Below are 16916 nucleotides of genomic sequence, written 5' to 3' on the forward strand. Positions count from 1 at the left end.
TGCGGGTGGAGAGCGCGGGGACCTGGGCACAGACGGGTGCCCGCGTCCTCTCGGCATTGGCGTCCACGTGGGTCCTAGCGCCACCCCGGCGTTTGCACTAATACAGATGGTCAGCTTCAGGCCACCCTGGTGAGAAAGCCACAGAATTCGCACGAGGTGGCACAACCCGCCAAAGCCACCTGACCGCCGCTTCCCGGGACGTGAAAGCGAACCTGGGTCGGTTCCAGCTCCTCCGCCCCTGCACCCTGGGCCCCCCTGCACCTTGGGCGCCCCTGCACTGGAGCCACCTCTGGAGAGGATTGGGGTCCCCCCGCCCCCAGGCTCCGTGGTGTGGACATTTGCGGCGGGGCCTGCTGCTCTGAGCTGCCAGACGGGACTCTGCGGGAGCAGCACGGGAGCAGCCACGGGGCTTGGCCCGCTTTCCGCTCCTCTCGCAGAACGTGCCGGGGCCACCCCAGGCTGGCGGCCGCTGACCCAGCCGAGGGCGGTCACCTCCCCTTCTCCGCCGAGACCCCCCTCAAGCAGCTGCTCCGGCAGCGGACAAGGTGACCAGGAGTCCGGGGACGATCGGGAGGACGCGCATCGCACTGGCTCTCAGTGGAGCAGCATCTGTAGGGCATCTGAGGGAGTGAGTTGTCTCACAGCTAAACGTCGCCTGCTGGGCCGGGCGGGCCTGGGTCCTGCCCTCCGTGTGCAGCCGCGGCGGGCGCTCGCCAGGCTCAGGAGCTGCTTCGAGGCCCGTAGCCCTCCGGCCGCCGGCGACACTCCCTCGGCATCCGGCTGGCGGTCTCTCGAGTCCTTCCCTGAGGGACGCTGTCTGCATGTCCTACCCCGAGGGGCTGTGGCCCCGCAGGCCAGGCGGCCCTCATTCGGTCCCTCCTGAGCCAACAGTCTAACTTACAGCCTCACTTAGTTGCGATTTTTGGATCAATGAAGACCCAGAGTTGAGCTGCTCCCCTGAAGCTACAAGGTCAGACCGTATCGGAGGCCAGGTGTCCACCCGAGAACCGTCATCCCCAGTGGGACACAGAAAATCCAGACGCAGCCAGTACAGCGCTGGAGGCCGCTGCACACGTGTGACAGCAGGGCGGTGCGCGTGCTGTTCTGGCTTCCGTTGCCCATTTGCCTGGAGGAATCTTAACTCTCAACACGCAGCAAATGGCAGAACGTGGGCTGGACGGGGGACGGGCGGGGAGGACGGGTCAGCACCCACGGTCCCCTGGTGGCGGTGACTGCGCCACAGGAACGGCCGCGACCACTGGTCACAAACCAGAAAGTTCCACTTCGGTGCTCCCGAGCCCCGAACCTGAAGGGTCCACGCTGAGCGGTTAAGAGGAAGGAGCACGGGCCCCCCTGGTGCTGCGCCTGGCCAGGTCCGCCAGCCCCTCGTCCCGCAGTCAGACCCGGCATCCGGGGCGGCTGACATGCTCGGCGCATGTGCTGTGTGCCCGGCGCGTCCCGAGAGCTTTGACAAATGAGTCAGCGATCGTCCAGCAGCCTGAGGTGTGGGTGCTGCCTTACCCGTATTCTACGGACGAGGAGACCGGCGTGCAGCGAGGCCGAGCGCCCGTTCTGGCCCCACAGGCGGTGCTGCGGCCTGGTCAGCCTTCTCCAGCCCAGGCTCGGCCTCAGCTCCGCCCTCAGCTCCCCGTCCATGGGCACCGGCCCTGCATGCCCGGGGGACCGGCACTGGACGGACTGACGGTGGGAAGAGCTCGGGTGGCACCGAGCAGCAACCACCAGGCACTGGCATCGTGGCTGCTGCTCCTCTGTCCCACTCAGCGAGGGCTCCTGCTGAGCATGTGACTGGATGGTGCGGGACTTACCTGGTGGAAGACCAGCAGTCATAAATGGCTTCAGCCGTGAGGTTATTGAGTCATTAAAGGGCCCAGGGGGTGGTTCCCTTGCACTTCCCTGCATTTATGGCCATTTTACGCCGCGGAAGGACTTGTGAATTGCGTGTTTGCAGAGGTGTCCAGCTGGATCCGCTGTGAATGTCGAGCCGAGCAGCGTGGCCGAAGTGAGCGCGTAGCCAGAGAAGGAGGCAGAGGGTCCTCGCCAGGGTCCTGGCAGACAGCGCATCCGGCTTTCTGATGTCTGGATGCGGGCGGGCGGGGAGGGTGGCGGGCACCCTGAGCGTAGGGAGCTAGGCATGCAGACAGGGTCGTGGCTGGAGCAGGGCTGAGGGGAGAAAGGAGGCCGGGGTGGGTGGGGCAGATGGGGAAGGGCCCTGGGGGGGGCGTGCAGGGGCAGAGCCCTGAGGGTGGTCCCCCCCCACGCTGCCTGGTGGGCCTCCGTGTGCCCACTCCTCCAGGGCAGGGGCCCCACCCCAGAGCCTGGGCAGCGCCCGCACAGAGCAAGCTCTGGGTCAGCATTCCTGCTACCGCGTTCTTGTCGGGGAGGCGCTCACATTCTGGGAGTGTAGGTGGGGGAACAGGATAGAAGGGAAGGCGTGGCTTGAAGTCAGGCTGTCTTGAGCTCCGTTATCAGCATTCAGGGGAGGAGCTCGGGGACCTGGGGCCAGGCCTGACCTCAAAGAGCCGAACCCACTTCAACTTCGTTAGAAAACAGAGAGAAGCACAGGTGCCTGGAAGGGTGACGGAGGGTGAGAGGAACGCTTACCATGTCCCAGCGGGCGCCGGGGGAAGGAGGAGCCGGCGGGGCGCCTCTGGCCCGGGTCCGGAGCCCGCCCTGGAGCACAGTGAGCCTGGACTCGGCGGCTTGAGTGTGACTTAACTGTCGCCTTTTGAAGGGAGTTCGGGGATCTTGGGATTCGCTGTCACCCCGCCTGGGAAGAGTCCTTGCACGGACGGTCCGGCCGCGCTGATGCCGCCAGGAAACCGGGGTTGCGCCTGGAACCTGGGGTCTCCAGCCTCTGCACACACCACGCAGCGGTCCCCAAGCCCGGAGCGAGGCCCCTCCCTGGGGCGGGTGCAGGGCCAGTCTCCATCCGGACGCAGGTCCGCCAGCGGCCACCCCACACGGCCTCCGCTTCATTTTCATCTGGACTTGGTGATGCTTTATCTGGTTTTGACAGGCGGTGTTGTTGCTGTTGTTATTTTTAGCTTTCATTAATCCACTGTAAATAAAATGAAGACACAGTACAATTAATTCTTTCGCTAATCAAAATATTTGATCACATGAAGCAATTTTTCAATTCTTGGGAGTAATTGCACTGTTCCTACGGGAGGCGGAGGCGGCCTCTCCGAGGATCTCTAATAGAGCCACTGCCCGCTGCGTGTTCCTCCTTCCGCATCCCGGGGGGGGGGGGGGGCGGGGGGGCGGACCGGGCGGACTCACTGCCTCCCTCTGCGGTCAGGACAACCCCGTGAACCCCAGTTCCAGCAGCTCCCTGTGCCAGCACAGGTACAGGAATGCACCGACCCTACAAACCACGTGTCTGACTATGGCTCCCGGGCAGGTGGCCACCACCGTGGACTCCACGGGGGGAAGGTGACACGTTCCCTTGTCATGCCGCCGTCAGGGAAAGCTGCCCCGTCGGCTGCTCATCCGGTGCCCCGAGCCGTCCGCTTTCCTTCCTCCTTCCTGTTGCCCCGTCACACCTGCCCTGCCCCTGGCTAGGCAGGTCCTAGGCGGCTCCAGAGCAAAGGGCAGGGCAGCATCCGCCTCCTCAGTGGGAGGACCCCAGAGTCACAAGGCAGAGGGGGGACCCCAGAGTCACAGGGCAGAGGGTGCACCCCAGAGTCACAGGGCAGAGGGGGTACCCCAGAACCACAAGGCAGAGGGAGAACCCCAGAATCACAGGGCAAAGGGCAGAGTCACAGGCAAAGGGACCCCAGAGTCACAGGGCAAAGGGGACACCCCAGAGTCACAGGGCAGAGGGAGGACCCCAGAGTCACAGGGCAAAGGGGACACCCCAGAGTCACAGGGCAGAGGGGAACCCCAGAGTCACAGGGTAGAGGGGAACCCCCGAGTCACAGGGCAGAGGGGACACCCCAGAGTCACAGGGCAGAGGGAGGACCCCAGAGTCACAGGGCAGAGGGAACACCCCAGAGTCACAGGGCAGAGGGCAGAGTCACAGGGAAAGGGACCCCAGAGTCACAAGGCGAGACGCCAGGAAGAAGGCAGAAGGGGGCCTGGAGGCTGCGCACAGGGAACAAGTCGATGTGCGTGTTTCCCTGGTCGGTCCCGTCCAGCCCGCCCGCCCTGGCCGGCTCCATCCTGTATGTGGAGCGGGGGCTCGGGAGACGATGGGTTGTGTCAGTCGGCGAGGACGTGCAGGAGAGGGAGCTCTTTTCTGGGGTCAGCCCGTGGCAGAGCTGGACACAGAGTGACTGACACTCGGCTGGAGTCTGGCCCTCGCCGAGTTCCCTCCAGCGTGCCCCGGGCAGGCGGGCTCTGGGCTGGTGTGAGGCGCTGAGTGATGGCCGGGCTGGCCGGCGCTGCCAGAGGACGGACGTGGCTGGGGTCCCAGCACCTGCTGCAGGCACGCCCCGGTGGCAGCCGGCAGCCGTGTGCGCCGGGAGAAGCCCTAGTTGAGTCCAAGGCAGGGTCAAAGGTGTCAGGCTGGGGGCGGAGAGAGCTCTGGAGCTGGGCGGGAGGGGTGGGCTCCAGGTGAATTCTGTGCAGCCCCCACCCGGGCTGCCGCCCTCGGACCCCCAACGTTGGGGCAGCCACTGGGTAACTCACAAATGGCAGGATTCAGAACTGCAGGTTTACACTGTGAAGCTTTGACTTTTTAAAAAATGTTATTTACTTTAGAGCAGCGTCACCAACCGGTGGTCCGTGAGGTCCGAAAGGTTGGTGACCGCTGGTTTAGAGAGAGAGGACGGGAGAGGGAGAGAGAGAGAGAGAAACATGGATCAGCTGCCTCCTGCACACCCCCTACAGGGGATCAAGCCCACAACCCAGGCACGGGACGACCCCTAACCAACTGAGCCACCGGCCTGGGTGACTTGCTTTTTACTATAGGAGATAAGTGGGTGCTTTTAAAATTGAGGCGCACTGCATAAAAGTGAGGTGTGATTGGCCGGCTCTCTGGGGACTATACTTCATCTATTGGGACATAATTTCTTTTGTGTCTTTTCCAATTAGGAGATACATTTCTTCTAGTTCTAGAAAAAGCACTGTTTCCCCATTCAGACTGATGATCACATGACAAGTGCAGGGACACAGACGCCCCAGATCGGAGCCATCTGCTCTCCTGCCTCCGGAGCGGGGCTGACCACTGCGGGGCGCTGGGCTGAGCACAGCCTGGGAGTCCGAATGTGGGCGCCTCGCAGGTCCCCAGCCTGTGTCCTCAGGAGGCAGGAGGCTCTGCCAGGGGCATGGGCTTGGGCCTCAGGGGTGGGAGCAGTTGGGCCACGTCCTCAGGGCTGGGGACCTTCGGGTCAGCGTCCCGTCCCTCGTGCACCTGGGCGAGGGCAGCAGTGCCGCGGGGGTGGCTGGGGATTTTGTTTTTGCTTTGCGTCTGTAGTTTCTATGTCTTTACAGCGAACACGCAGGGATTACTTTTGCAAACAGTGAAGGATGTCTGCACTGGCAGCAGACGCACCTCCGACAGCGGTATCCCGCCCCTCCCGCCCCGGGGGGCCCCTCCCGCCCGTGAGGCCCGGCCTCCTGCTGCACTCAGGCAGGGGACAGAGGCCGCCCCTCTGCAGGTAGCGCCCGGCAGCACCCTCTCTGCTGGCTCCCTGATTCCTGCACTGCCCAGCCCTCCCTGCGCGTCCGTCAGCTGGCTGAGCGGGGACAGTGACCCCTGTGGCCACGGGTGTTCCGTGGATTTGCACCTGCACTTCCTCTACCACCCAGGTTGCTCCTCCTCGGGGAGGCCCCGCCCCTCAGAGCACACGCCTGGTTATCCCTCTGCTCACCCCCCTGCGCTGACTCTACCCGATGGTCATTCCTTCCCTGCCCCTGCAGGTCTCCTGGGGGCCCCTGAATGGCCGGCCACTGGGTGTGTCGGGGGCTCCTCCTCTGTGAGCACATCACCTGCTCCTGTGTCACACCCTCGGGCTCTGGGGCTCTGTGACCCAGGTGGGACCCTGAGCTCTGCACAGGTGGAGGGCAGGGGCCAGAGTCACATCCGGGACCTTCTCAGGCACATGTCGCGGAGCTCCAGACCAGCCCCTCATGAGCGTTCCTCGCAACCAGACGGCCCCCAACCCCGGCCTCGGGACCCCTGCCCCGCAGAGCAGCCAGACTCCTGGCTCCCAGGTATCCACCCGCCACTCCCACGCCTGCCCCTCCATCGCAGAGCGTGTGCGTGCGCAGGTGTGCGTGCCTTAGCAAGACCGTCCTCGGGGAAGTGACTGAGCGGGAGCAGGAGAGTGTTGAGTAATCGTGCCAGGCGTGGCCGGCCTGGCCGGGGGTGAGGGTGGGTCCACACCGCAGGCAGGGCCGTGGGGTCTGCGGGGGGTTTGGATGTGGTGACGGAAAGGGGACTCCGGGCCTCAGCGGCCGGAGGGACACTGTCCTCTGGCCGAGGCGGAGCCCTCCGCAGGCCTGTGTTGGCAGTCGATGGCTCAGGAGGGAAGAAAGAACCTCCCTATGGCACTGGAGGCTCCGCCTTGCCCAGAGCTACCTGGGCCCCCACCCTGCTGTCTGGCGTGTGATGCTGTAACAAATGGGCCTGTGACCTAACAGCTCAGCCGCAGTGCAGAGCTGTTTCCCTGATCGTCAGAGTGGGTCTCCGCGGGTTAGTTGCATATTTACAGACCTCCCTGTCCCATCTTGATTACATCACGTTCATGGCATTTTAATATCTGGTAGGCCCAAAACTTCATTACTAGCCTTTTCCAGAAGTGTCACGGCAGTGCTCACGTACTTATTTTTCTACTAGCGGTCTGGTGCACGAAAATTTGTGCACTCGGCAGGGGGTTCCCTCTCACAGTCCGGGAGCCCTTGGGGGATGTCCTACTGATGGCTTAGGCCCACTCCCCACACGGAGGAGCAGGCCTAAGCTACAGTCTGGCCTCCCTCTGTGGGAGGCGACTAGCTGATCAGGGGAAGGCACCACCCCCATCACTCCGCTGCTGCTGCTGCCCTCGGCCCTCCTCGGCCCTCGCGGCCGCTGCGGCTGCCCTCAGCCCTCGCAGCTGCCACAGCTTTGTCCAGAAGGATGTCCAGAAGGACGTTCGGCTGTCCGGTCTAATTAGCATATTATGTTTTTATTATTATAGACTAGAAGCCCGGTGCACGAAATTCGTGCACAGCGGGGGGTTGTCCCTCAGCCCAGCCTGTGCCCTCTCCAATCTGGGACTCCTGGAGGGATGTCCGACTGCCCGTTTAGGCCCGATCCTGGTGGGATCGGGCCTAAACGGGCAGTCGGACATCCCTCTCACAATCCAGGACTGCTGGCTCCCAACTGCTCGCCTGCCTGCCTTCCTGATTGCCCCTAACTACTTCTGCCTGCCAGCCTGATCACCCCCTAACCACTCCGCTGCCAGCCTGGTTGATGCTTAACTGCTCCCCTGCCAGCCTGTTTGCCCCCAACTTCCCTCCTCTGCCAGCCTGGTCACCCCTAACTGCCCTCTCCTGCAGGGTTGATCACCTCCAACTGCCCTCCTCTGCCAGCCTGGTCCCTCTCAACTGCCCTCCCTTGCAGGCGGGGTGCCTCCCAACTGCCCTCCCCTGCTGGCCATCTTGTAGTGGCCATCTTGTGTCCACATGGGAGCAGGATCTTTGACCACATGGGACAGCTATATTGTGTGTTGCAGTCATGATCAATCTGTATATTACTCTTTTATTAGATAAGATAGAGGCCTGGTGCACGGGTGGGGGCCAGCTGGTTTGCCCTGAAGGGTGTCCTGGATCAGGGTGCGGTTCCCTTGGGGCGTGGGGCGGCCTGAGCGAGGGGCCTGTGGTGGTTTGCAGGCCGGCCACGCCCCCTGGCAACCCAAGCGGAGGCACTGGTATCTGGAATTTATTTTCCTTCTACAATTGAAACTTTGTAGCCTTAAGCGGGTGAGCCCAGCCAGGGTGTGTGGAAAGCTTTGCTTCCCCTGTTGCCACCGGCAACCCTGGCCTGCTCTCTCAAGCTCCGTTCTGCCGCCATTTGTTTGAATTTGTTTACCTTCTATAATTGAAACTTTGTAGCTTGAGTGGAGGCTTAGGCCTGCAACGGCTATGGAAAGCTTGGCTTGCTCTGTTACCTGGGAAACCTTGCTCTCTGTGGCTGTAGCCATCTTGGGTTGGGTTAATTTGCATACTCGCCCTGATTGGCTGGTGGGCGTGGCTTGGCTGATGGTCGTGGCTTATGTTGCGGAGTGATGGTTAATTTGCATATTACCATTTTATTAGAGAGGATTATTAGAGAGGATAGCAACTTTCATACCAGTATGTCTAATAATTCCTCCAAATGTCCTTGGTATTTTTATTAGAATCTTACTACATTTACTTACAGTTTTATCTTTGGAAATGATCAAGTTTTCTCACATCCAGGTACACAGTATGTCTCTCCGTTCATTCCAGTCTTCCTGTAATAACCTCCCACACAATGTGTACATTTCTGGATCGAGGTTTGCACTCAGCAGCCTTGTCCTCTGTGTGACTATGGAGTTAGTTTACAGCACAGTTTCTAACTTGTTATAATTACTACTAGAGGCCCAGTGCACAAAATTCGTGCACTGGTAGGGTCTGAGCAGCAGACAGCTGCCAGCCGGGGCCTCCCTCCCTTTCCCCGGCTGGCCCCTCCCCCGGTCGAACTCCCAGACAACCTCCAGGTCAAGGGGACAATTTGCATATTACACTTTTATTACACCAGTATACGATTAAAATGCGGTGTTGCCTTGTCGTGTGTTTAGCTTGGATCCAGCTACTTTCCTGATGGCCCTGAGATTTTCTAGTTGTGGACTCCTATCCACAAACAAGGATAAATCTTATTTTTTCAACGTTTATTTCTGTTGAAGCTTCATTTCACCATCTTGCCTTATCCCATAAGCTGGCAGCCCTGAGCGTGTGACTGGCAGGGCCGACAGGTGCCTCCCTCGTCTCTGACTCTGCCGGGAATGCTTAGCGTTTCACCCACGTCGTGTGCCTGCAGATGGCGCCTAACGGCTTACGGAGGGCCGAGGGGCCGAGGGACGTGCACCTCGTTTCTCCATGGCTGGTCCTTTCTAGTCCACTCTGCACCATTTCTATCAGGGATGGCGGCCGAGATTTGATGCCCTTTCCCCTCTGTTGACATGAGCTTTGCTAATGGAAGGAATGGAAGGATTTGCTAATTCTCAAAGATCCTTACGCTTGGAATAAACGCTACTTAAACTTGGTGTGCCGTTTTTGAACGTGGTGCTAAACATTCCTAGTGGCTTTCTTTAAAAAAACGTTAATGTCTTTGCATTAATGTCCATAAATTAGGTTGGTTTATATTTTTTCCTTAAAGTATTTGCTTTATCCTATTTTTCTGTTAGGTATTAGGTTGGGGTAATCTATAGCGAACTGGGCTGCTGTATCTCCCTTCCCATATTCTGGAATACTCTGATTAAGGTGAAAATTATCTAGTTTTTGTTGTTATTGTTAATCCTCACCCAAGGATATTTTTTTCCATTGATTTTTAGAGAGAGTGGAAGGGGGAGGGAGAGACAGAGAGAAACAGCGATGTGAGAGACACGTCAGTTGGTTGCCTCCCGCACATGCCCCTGCCCTGCCCACTCCGGGCCTCTCTCCTCGCAGGAGGCTCTGGGCCAGCCGCCCCCATGTCTTCGCCCTCTGAGCCCCGTCTCCCACGCCTGACTTCCTCACGGAGCCGTCTCCCCGGTGCCGCCAAGACAGACAGAGATCCTCGCACTCCCAGCCTCCGCTGATGGCCACCAGTCCCTCCCCGTCTGCCCACATCAGGCTCAGCGGGTGCTGAGGGTGGGCTGCTGCCCTCCCGGGCCTCCCACCTCACCTTCCCAGGAGCCCTCTTGCCCGCACCGACGCCCAAACTCCCAGTGAGAAGGTCCTGCTGAGACCCCTCTTCCTGAACCCTCTTCCCCAGAGCCCAGGCTGTCCGGGCTCCCCAGCACCATGGACAGCGTCAAGAGGCCCAGAGCGGGCGCCCCCCACCTCCCTGCTCCCCGCCCGCACCCACTGCCCAGCACTCGCCAGGACTAACTCCCTGTGGGCTCCAAGGGTTTCCCACGTGAGGGGCCCCCAGCCGGGAGCGGCCTGCAGCAGGGCCAGCCCTCAGCACTGCCCTCTGACTCCTGCGGTGGTGAAGGGTGAGCCCCTCACCAGGCAGAGCCGGCGCTCACTGTCCTCCTTAAAGGGACGGAGACCGGAGACCAGCGAATGAGCGCCCGGGCGCACGTGGAAGCTGGGCCCGCCAGCCCGGCCGCATCCCTGTCGCCCTGCCCTGCGGGGACTCAGTTTTGCTCCTTTACACAGCTAGGTAGGAGCCTGTGTTCGGGGCCTGTGTAACCGCCTTGGTCTCCAGGTCACCGTCCTCAGCTGGGACTCCCGGGCCCTGCGGGGTGACGGGCCCAGAGCCCAGGGGCCATCTGTTCTTTACTAACCGGATCCATTTCCTTTCTCTGCCCAGAATGCCTCTGAGTGGGCCGAGAAGATGCCCAAGGGCCCGCCCCCCAGGTCTCCCAAGGAGGTGGCCAACCGCGAGATCCTGGCGCGGCTGCACAGAGCCGTGGCGACCCGCTACCAGGCCATCGCCCAGGAGTTCCAGAACTTCGACACCGCGAAGGCCGGCACCGCCTCCCGGGAGGAGTTCCGGGCCATCTGCACGCGCCACGTCCAAGTGCTGACGGATGAGCAGGTAGCGGGCGCTGGGTGGGCGCCCTGACCGTGGCCTGAGCAAGGCCGCCTCCCCCGTGGCGCCGAGTGCTAGCGGAACGCTCCTGGGGAAATGCCTGAAGGGTGGGTTGGGTGTTTGTTTTTTCTGGGGAGGGACTGTGGTCATGGCTGTTTTGTTTGAACCTCACTGAAGACTCGCAGAGCCCTCTGTGTCTGCAGCAGGCACAGATGGCACCATTTCTATCAAAGCAAAGAGTGTCACTTTTATTTTTTTATATATTTTTATTGATTCAGAGAGGACGGGAGAGGGAGAGAGGGATAGAAACATCAGTGATGAGAGAGAATCATTGATAGACTGCCTCCTGCATATCCCACACCAGGGATCGAGCCTGCAACCCAGGCATGTGCCCCTGCCGGATTTGAACCCGGGACCCTTCAGTCCGCAGGCCAACGCTCTGTCCACTGAGCCACACGGGCCAGGGCTCACTTTTATTGTTAAAGTCAAATTGCATTTACCTCCAGCCGCCCCTGTGCCGCTCCTCCCCCTGCAGCCCTGGGTGTGGGAGAGCCACGGGGGAGGCCAGCCCCGCCCCGACCGAGCCACCCTCCCCAGCCTGCCGGCCCTCGTCCCTCCGGCTCCCTCCTCACCCTCCTCGGTCCTTGGCTCAGCGGCTGGGCTCTCAGATGCTCTGGGGCTGCTCCCCAAGCACGCTGGGGGCATGCCACCCCGACTGTCCCCACTGTCCACAAGCGACAGGATGGCACTCCCACCCAACAATGAGAAAAGGCCAGATACCTACACAATCAGAACTTTTCTTGAGCCCCTCGGAGAGCTGAGGGTGCAGAGGGTTCTTGCTCCTCACTGTACCCCAAATGCAAAGCAGAACCTGGCACAGCTGGGGCCCAGCAGGTCCCAGGAGTGGAGTGTCCAATGTAGGCACACCCCCCCTACCCCCGAACGCCAGGGACCAAACACTGACAGCACAGCACAGTGACCCACTTGCAGAAGAGGGTTTCCCTTCACCCCAAAAACGCTGCCCGGTACAGGCCCGCTCCAGTCTTCAGAGACACCCTTGCCGGTTCCAGAGGGTGACTCGGGTGCAGAATGAACCCACACACACTATGGAGGCTGCTCCCCCCCCGTCCCCCCGGTCCTGCTTCGGCTCATCCGGAGCCTCCTGCAGGCCCATGGGAATGTCACGCTCTCCCTGGAAGCTGGGTCAGCCTCCTCATTGGATGAAAGTGTCCACGGGGAGGGGCGGTCACCAAGCCTCCTCACCCCACTTAGGCCTCGCACCTCACTACCCAGAAGGATGAAGTCGTCAGAGACACTCCTAAGATGAGCCTCAGACTTCCCTTGGCTGAGACATCAGCTTTTCAGGCGTCCTGAGCCTTTTGGCTAAATAACATGAAATGCGATTCCCAATGATTCTGTCCCCTGGAGCAGGAGCTGCTGTCACTAAGCAGATTGAAGCCTTTCAGACGAATACATGCGCATTTCTTATTCTACGGGGCCACCTAATGCAGGCTCTCCAAATAAAGGCTTCTCATTGAACTGGGTGCGATTTTACTCTAATTATAGATGGGGATGAATGGCGCTCTGCACATGAGCCGTTCAGAACAGGAACTGGATGTTAATTTTCCTCTAAGAGCTTCACCGTCCCCGGCGCATCAGCCCCTCCCCCTCTCCCCCCCATCAAGCACGTATGTTTAAAGGCTGCTTTCTAAAAGCACGCAGCCCGTCTCCGCCACGGCCTGCGCCCCCGCCGTGCGGAGCTGGGTGGCGATGGGCAGAGACTGCTGTTTGGGAAGGTGGTCGCTTTCCACAGGCCCCTCCCTGCCCCCACCAGGCAGCTTTTCCAGGAACCTCCCTCTGATGCCACAGCTCCTGGCTCTGAAGTGGCTACGGGACGTGTAGCCTCCGGGGAGACTGGGTGGAGGGGACAGTGACCTCTCTGTCCCATTCCTGCAGCTTCCTGCAGATCTACGCTTAGTCTGAAAGAAAACGTTAAGGAAAGAATATTGTCCTCAGCTAAACCATCTTCCCCTCTCGGGCCAAGAACAGTCTCCCTCCATGCCTCACCCTCACCGCTCATTCCCAGCATTCCAATAGACCTGGGATAGACGTCCCTTTCCATTTGCTTCTGGAAACCCCAGGGGAGCCCAGGAGCGCCTTGGGTTTCTGGCCAAGGCCAGGTGCGTGGGAAGGACGGGGACGTCCCTCCTGTGCTGATCGGAGCCGCTGCTCCCCACATGTGCCGGAGGCGGGGCGCCACGGGGCCTGGGGTTATAAAACACAGTTGCAAGCAAGTTACATCCTTCCTGGCTCCCTGAAGGCCCGGGGCCATTGGCGGCGGCTCGCTCGGAGGCACTGGGTCATTTGTGTCTGTCACGGCCCGTGACACCAGACAGCGCCTGGGCAAGGCCACGCGCCTCTCCCAGATGCCAGCCTTGCCACGGGTGCGAGGCAGCATTACCCTCGGGGTAAACTCTGGAGGCCAACACAGGCTGAGGGCTGCCACCGGGAGCCGCCTGTAAAGCTGGGGTGCCCGCAGGGGGAGGAGCAAGCCAGGTGCCTGCAGGGGGAGGAGGGAGCCAGGTGCCCGCAGGGGGAGGAGGGAGCCAGGTGCCTGGAGGAGTAGGAAGGAGGAAACAGAGGAGGGAGGAGGAGGAGGAGGAGGAGGAGAGAAGGGGAGGAGGAAGGAGTCAGGTGCCTGCAGGGGGAGAAGGAGGAGGAAGAGGAGGGAGCCAGGTGCCTGGAGGGGGAAGAGGAGGAGGAGGAGGAGGAGGAGGAAGGAGTCAGGTGCCTGCAGGGGGAGAAGGAGGAGGAAGAGGAGGGAGCCAGATGCCTGGAGGAGGAGGAGGAGGAGGAGGAGGAGGAGGAGGAGGAGGAAGGAAGGAGGAGGAGGAGAAAGGGGGGGAGGAAGAGGAGGGAGCCAGGTGCCTGGAGGGGGAGGAGGAGGAGGAGGAGGAGGAGGAGAGAAGGGGAGGAGGAAGGAGTCAGGTGCCTGCAGGGGGAGAAGGAGGAGGAAGAGGAGGGAGCCAGGTGCCTGGAGGAGGAGGAAGAAGGGGGAGGAGGAGGAGGGAGAGGAGGAGGAGGGAGTCTGGCTGGGCAGGCAGGACCACAGGGCCAGGGGTTTGCTTTGCTTTTCCCCTCCATGTTCGTTCGTTCGTTCGTTCGTTCGTTCGTTTGTTCGTTCGTCGTGCACGTTGCTCTGCCCATGACTGATCCCAAGGTTTCAGGCCTTAACTGCTCACCGAGGCCCAGTCAGTTTAAAAATGTCCCTCAGAGCCACGAACGTCCTCTTGTCCTCGCTTGTTCAGGCTCTGGAGGCTTCCACCGAGCAAGTGGAGGCCGAATCCGTTTTCTGTCTAGTTTTTCATTGGGCTGGGCTCGGAGCCCCACCCACATGAGGGCTGCCTCCGGGCCGGGGTTCGCGGGGTCTGCGCTGACCCTGGGCCCCCCTCTGCTTCCTCGCAGTTCGACAGGCTCTGGAAGGAGATGCCGGTCACCGCCAAGGGGCGGCTGCGCTACCTGGACTTCCTGAGCAGGTTCAGCGCCGAGAAGGCGGCCACCCCACCCAGCAGCGGCGACTCGACCAAGGCCCACAGGAGGGGCGACGTCCCCGCCACCTCGGAAGGAGGCAGAGCTGTGGGGTCATCATCACCCACCCGAGACCCCCCGAAAACAGGGGCCAAACCACGGAGCCAGCCGTGTGTAAGTTCTCCACCCCTGGGGTCCACGTCGCCTTGCCCAGGCCCGCAGGCCCCTGGTGGGTCCCCTGTGTTCCCACGGGTGTGGGTGCCTGGGGTGGGGTCACAGGGCAGGAGCAGGCCTGGGGGGAGGAAGGGGAGAGGGGAGGGGTGAGTAAGGAGGATTGGAGGCAGGAAGAGGTGGGGGGCGGGGACAGGGGGCTGTCATGGCAGCCAGGCTGCCAGCATCCAGGCCAGAAAGCCGATGCCGGAGTCAGTGAGGGGTGCCCCGTGGTGGAGCTGCCCGCTTGTGCCCAGGGAAGCCTGCCTCGCCCGCTCCACGGGGCACAAGCCTCACGCACTCAGGGTCCCTCAGACAGGTCCCCGAGCCCCGATTTCAAACCCCAGCCTGTCTGACTACAGCCCGGCCGGCCTGGTGGGGGAGGGGCGGCCCCGAGGCCCCGCCTCCTCAGCAGGAAGAGGGACAGCGTGTCCAGGAGGGTGGCCGAGAGGTCAGCCGCCCGGCGCCTCTGCCTGCTGAGCTCCCTGAGGACTCGTCTTGTCCTCGGCGCCCCTGCACCCCGGAGCTGGTCCTCTCGCAGCTGAGAATGACGGTGCCTGCCCTGCGGGGCCCACAGGCGCGTGGGGGGAGGGGGATGGTGGGCAGCGAACAGTGGACGCGAGAAGTTAAAGGTGGTGCGTAGAGCAGAAGGGGTCAGGAGCCCCCAAAGATGTCCCCGACCCAGTGCCCGCACACGGCAGGCGGTCAGGGTCGCAGATGGAATCAGTCGCTGCCCGCTGAGTAGGACGGTCTTTCCGAGCCCCTGGGTGCGCGGCCACCAGGGCCTGCAGGTGGGGACAGGGAGGCGGGCGAGGGTCCGGGAGAGGCGCCATCTGAGAGACGCCCGCCGGCACGTGGGCTTTGTAGGGGAAGGAAGGGCCACAGCCCGGGAGTGTGGGGCCTCGAGCAAGACGGGCCAGAACGGGGTCTCCCTCTGGCCCCAGGAGGCCAGCCCTGCCCGCACCGCGCCCACCGAGAGGTGAAGCGGGTTGTTTCAAGCCGCCAGTCTGTGGCCTGGGAGCTGCCACAGGAAAGGACGGCCTGGGCGCTCCGGGGCGATGGAGCCTCGGGTGTCTGAGCGCAGGGCTGACTCCGGCGTGGGGCACGCGTGGAGCGAGGATGAGGCTGTGGCTGCGTGGGTGCGGAGGGCGGGCAGAGGGGTGGGGAGAGACTGAGGCTGCGTCCGGAGAGGCGCTGCTGGCTCAGAGCCACGTGGCCTGGGCTGGGGCCCGTATCAGACACTCGGTGCATCTCGGAGGCGGGAAAACAGGACGCCCCACCCTCTCAGTTGGGCTGCGAGGAGGCAGGGAGCCGGGAGGACAGGCCTGTCATCGCCCGAGATGGGGCGGCAGAGGTTTGGCAGAAAGACCAGGAATTCACCCGAGGTGGTCACCATAGCAGACAGCCCCGCGTCGGCCAGGCGTCCAGTTAGGATTCGGGGGACGTCTGGGCCAGATTCAGTTCATTCTGTCTTTAAATGGAAAACACTCCCTAGCTGGTGTGGCTCAGTGGATAGAGCGTCAGCCTGCAGACCAAAGGGTCCCGGGTTCAATTCCGGTCAAGGGCGCATACCTCCATTGCAGGCTCCTCCCCAGCCCAGGCCCTGGTTGGGACTCGTGCAGGAGGCAACCAATCGATGTGTTTCTCTCACATCGGTGTTTCTCTCCATCTTTCCCTCTCTCTCCCACTCTCCCTAAAATCAACGGGAACATATCCTCCGGTGAGGATTAACAAAAAAACAGAAAACACAACACGAGAACAGCCTCGTACGTGGTCCACAGAACTTCAGGCACCCCTTTTCCAGGGCTGAGTACAGGGGTGGGCGTCCCTGCAAATGACAAGTGAACCCCTTTCCTTCCTGACTCTTCACCTGGTGGAAGTACGTCACTGTCACTTCACACACACACACACACACACACACACACACACACCAGTGACGTCGAAGTCGCATCTCTCTGAATTTGAATCTTGGCCACACATTTATTCCCAAAAGGCCTGGAGTTGCTGTGATTGGCACAAACACAGGTGAGGCGGCAACATCACCGTCTCTGTTTGCTGCTCCTGTTACTGCTGAGCCGATACTGCCTGTGAGACTGCGGCTCTCCCCCCCGGAGTCAGGCCTGTGGGTCGTGGTTATTCCTTCCTTTCAGTGAGACAGTTCTCTCTCCGCCCACAGACCGCTAGCAGCATGGGCTCCGTGCTGGGCACCCCGCAGCTGCAGAACTGCGAGCCCATCGAGAGCCGGCTCCGGAAGCGGGTGCAGGGCTGCTGGCGCGAGCTCCTGCGCGAGTGCAAGGAGCGGGACACGCACAGGCAGGGCGACATCCCCGCGGCCGACTTCCTGGGTGCGTGGGCCTTCCCGGGTAACAGGTTCACCCCCAGGCACAAGGCCGTTCCCCGGGGGGAGGCAGCCGGGTGGCGAGGGCAGGCTGAGACCCTGATAGACACGCGTGTGGCGGGACAGGGACGCCCA

The 16916-nt window shown here is 61.7% G+C and overlaps 1 protein-coding gene across 1 annotated transcript in view; it reads left to right on the top strand.

The window, feature by feature from the left end:
• Positions 1-16916, top strand: part of EFCAB6 (EF-hand calcium binding domain 6) — a gene marked incomplete at its 3' end in the record, with an annotated part of 156223 nt that overhangs the window by 132455 nt on the left and 6852 nt on the right. Inside the window, exons 28-30 of the mRNA XM_079775486.1 lie at positions 10484-10711; positions 14171-14407; positions 16620-16788. Of these exons, the coding sequence (XP_079631612.1) occupies positions 10484-10711; positions 14171-14407; positions 16620-16788 (634 nt within the window). The remainder of the gene's footprint in view (positions 1-10483; positions 10712-14170; positions 14408-16619; positions 16789-16916) is intronic.

Source organism: Cnephaeus nilssonii (assembly GCF_951640355.1).
Source record: "Cnephaeus nilssonii genome assembly, chromosome: 6".
In the NCBI taxonomy this organism is placed as follows: Eukaryota; Metazoa; Chordata; class Mammalia; order Chiroptera; family Vespertilionidae; genus Cnephaeus; species Cnephaeus nilssonii.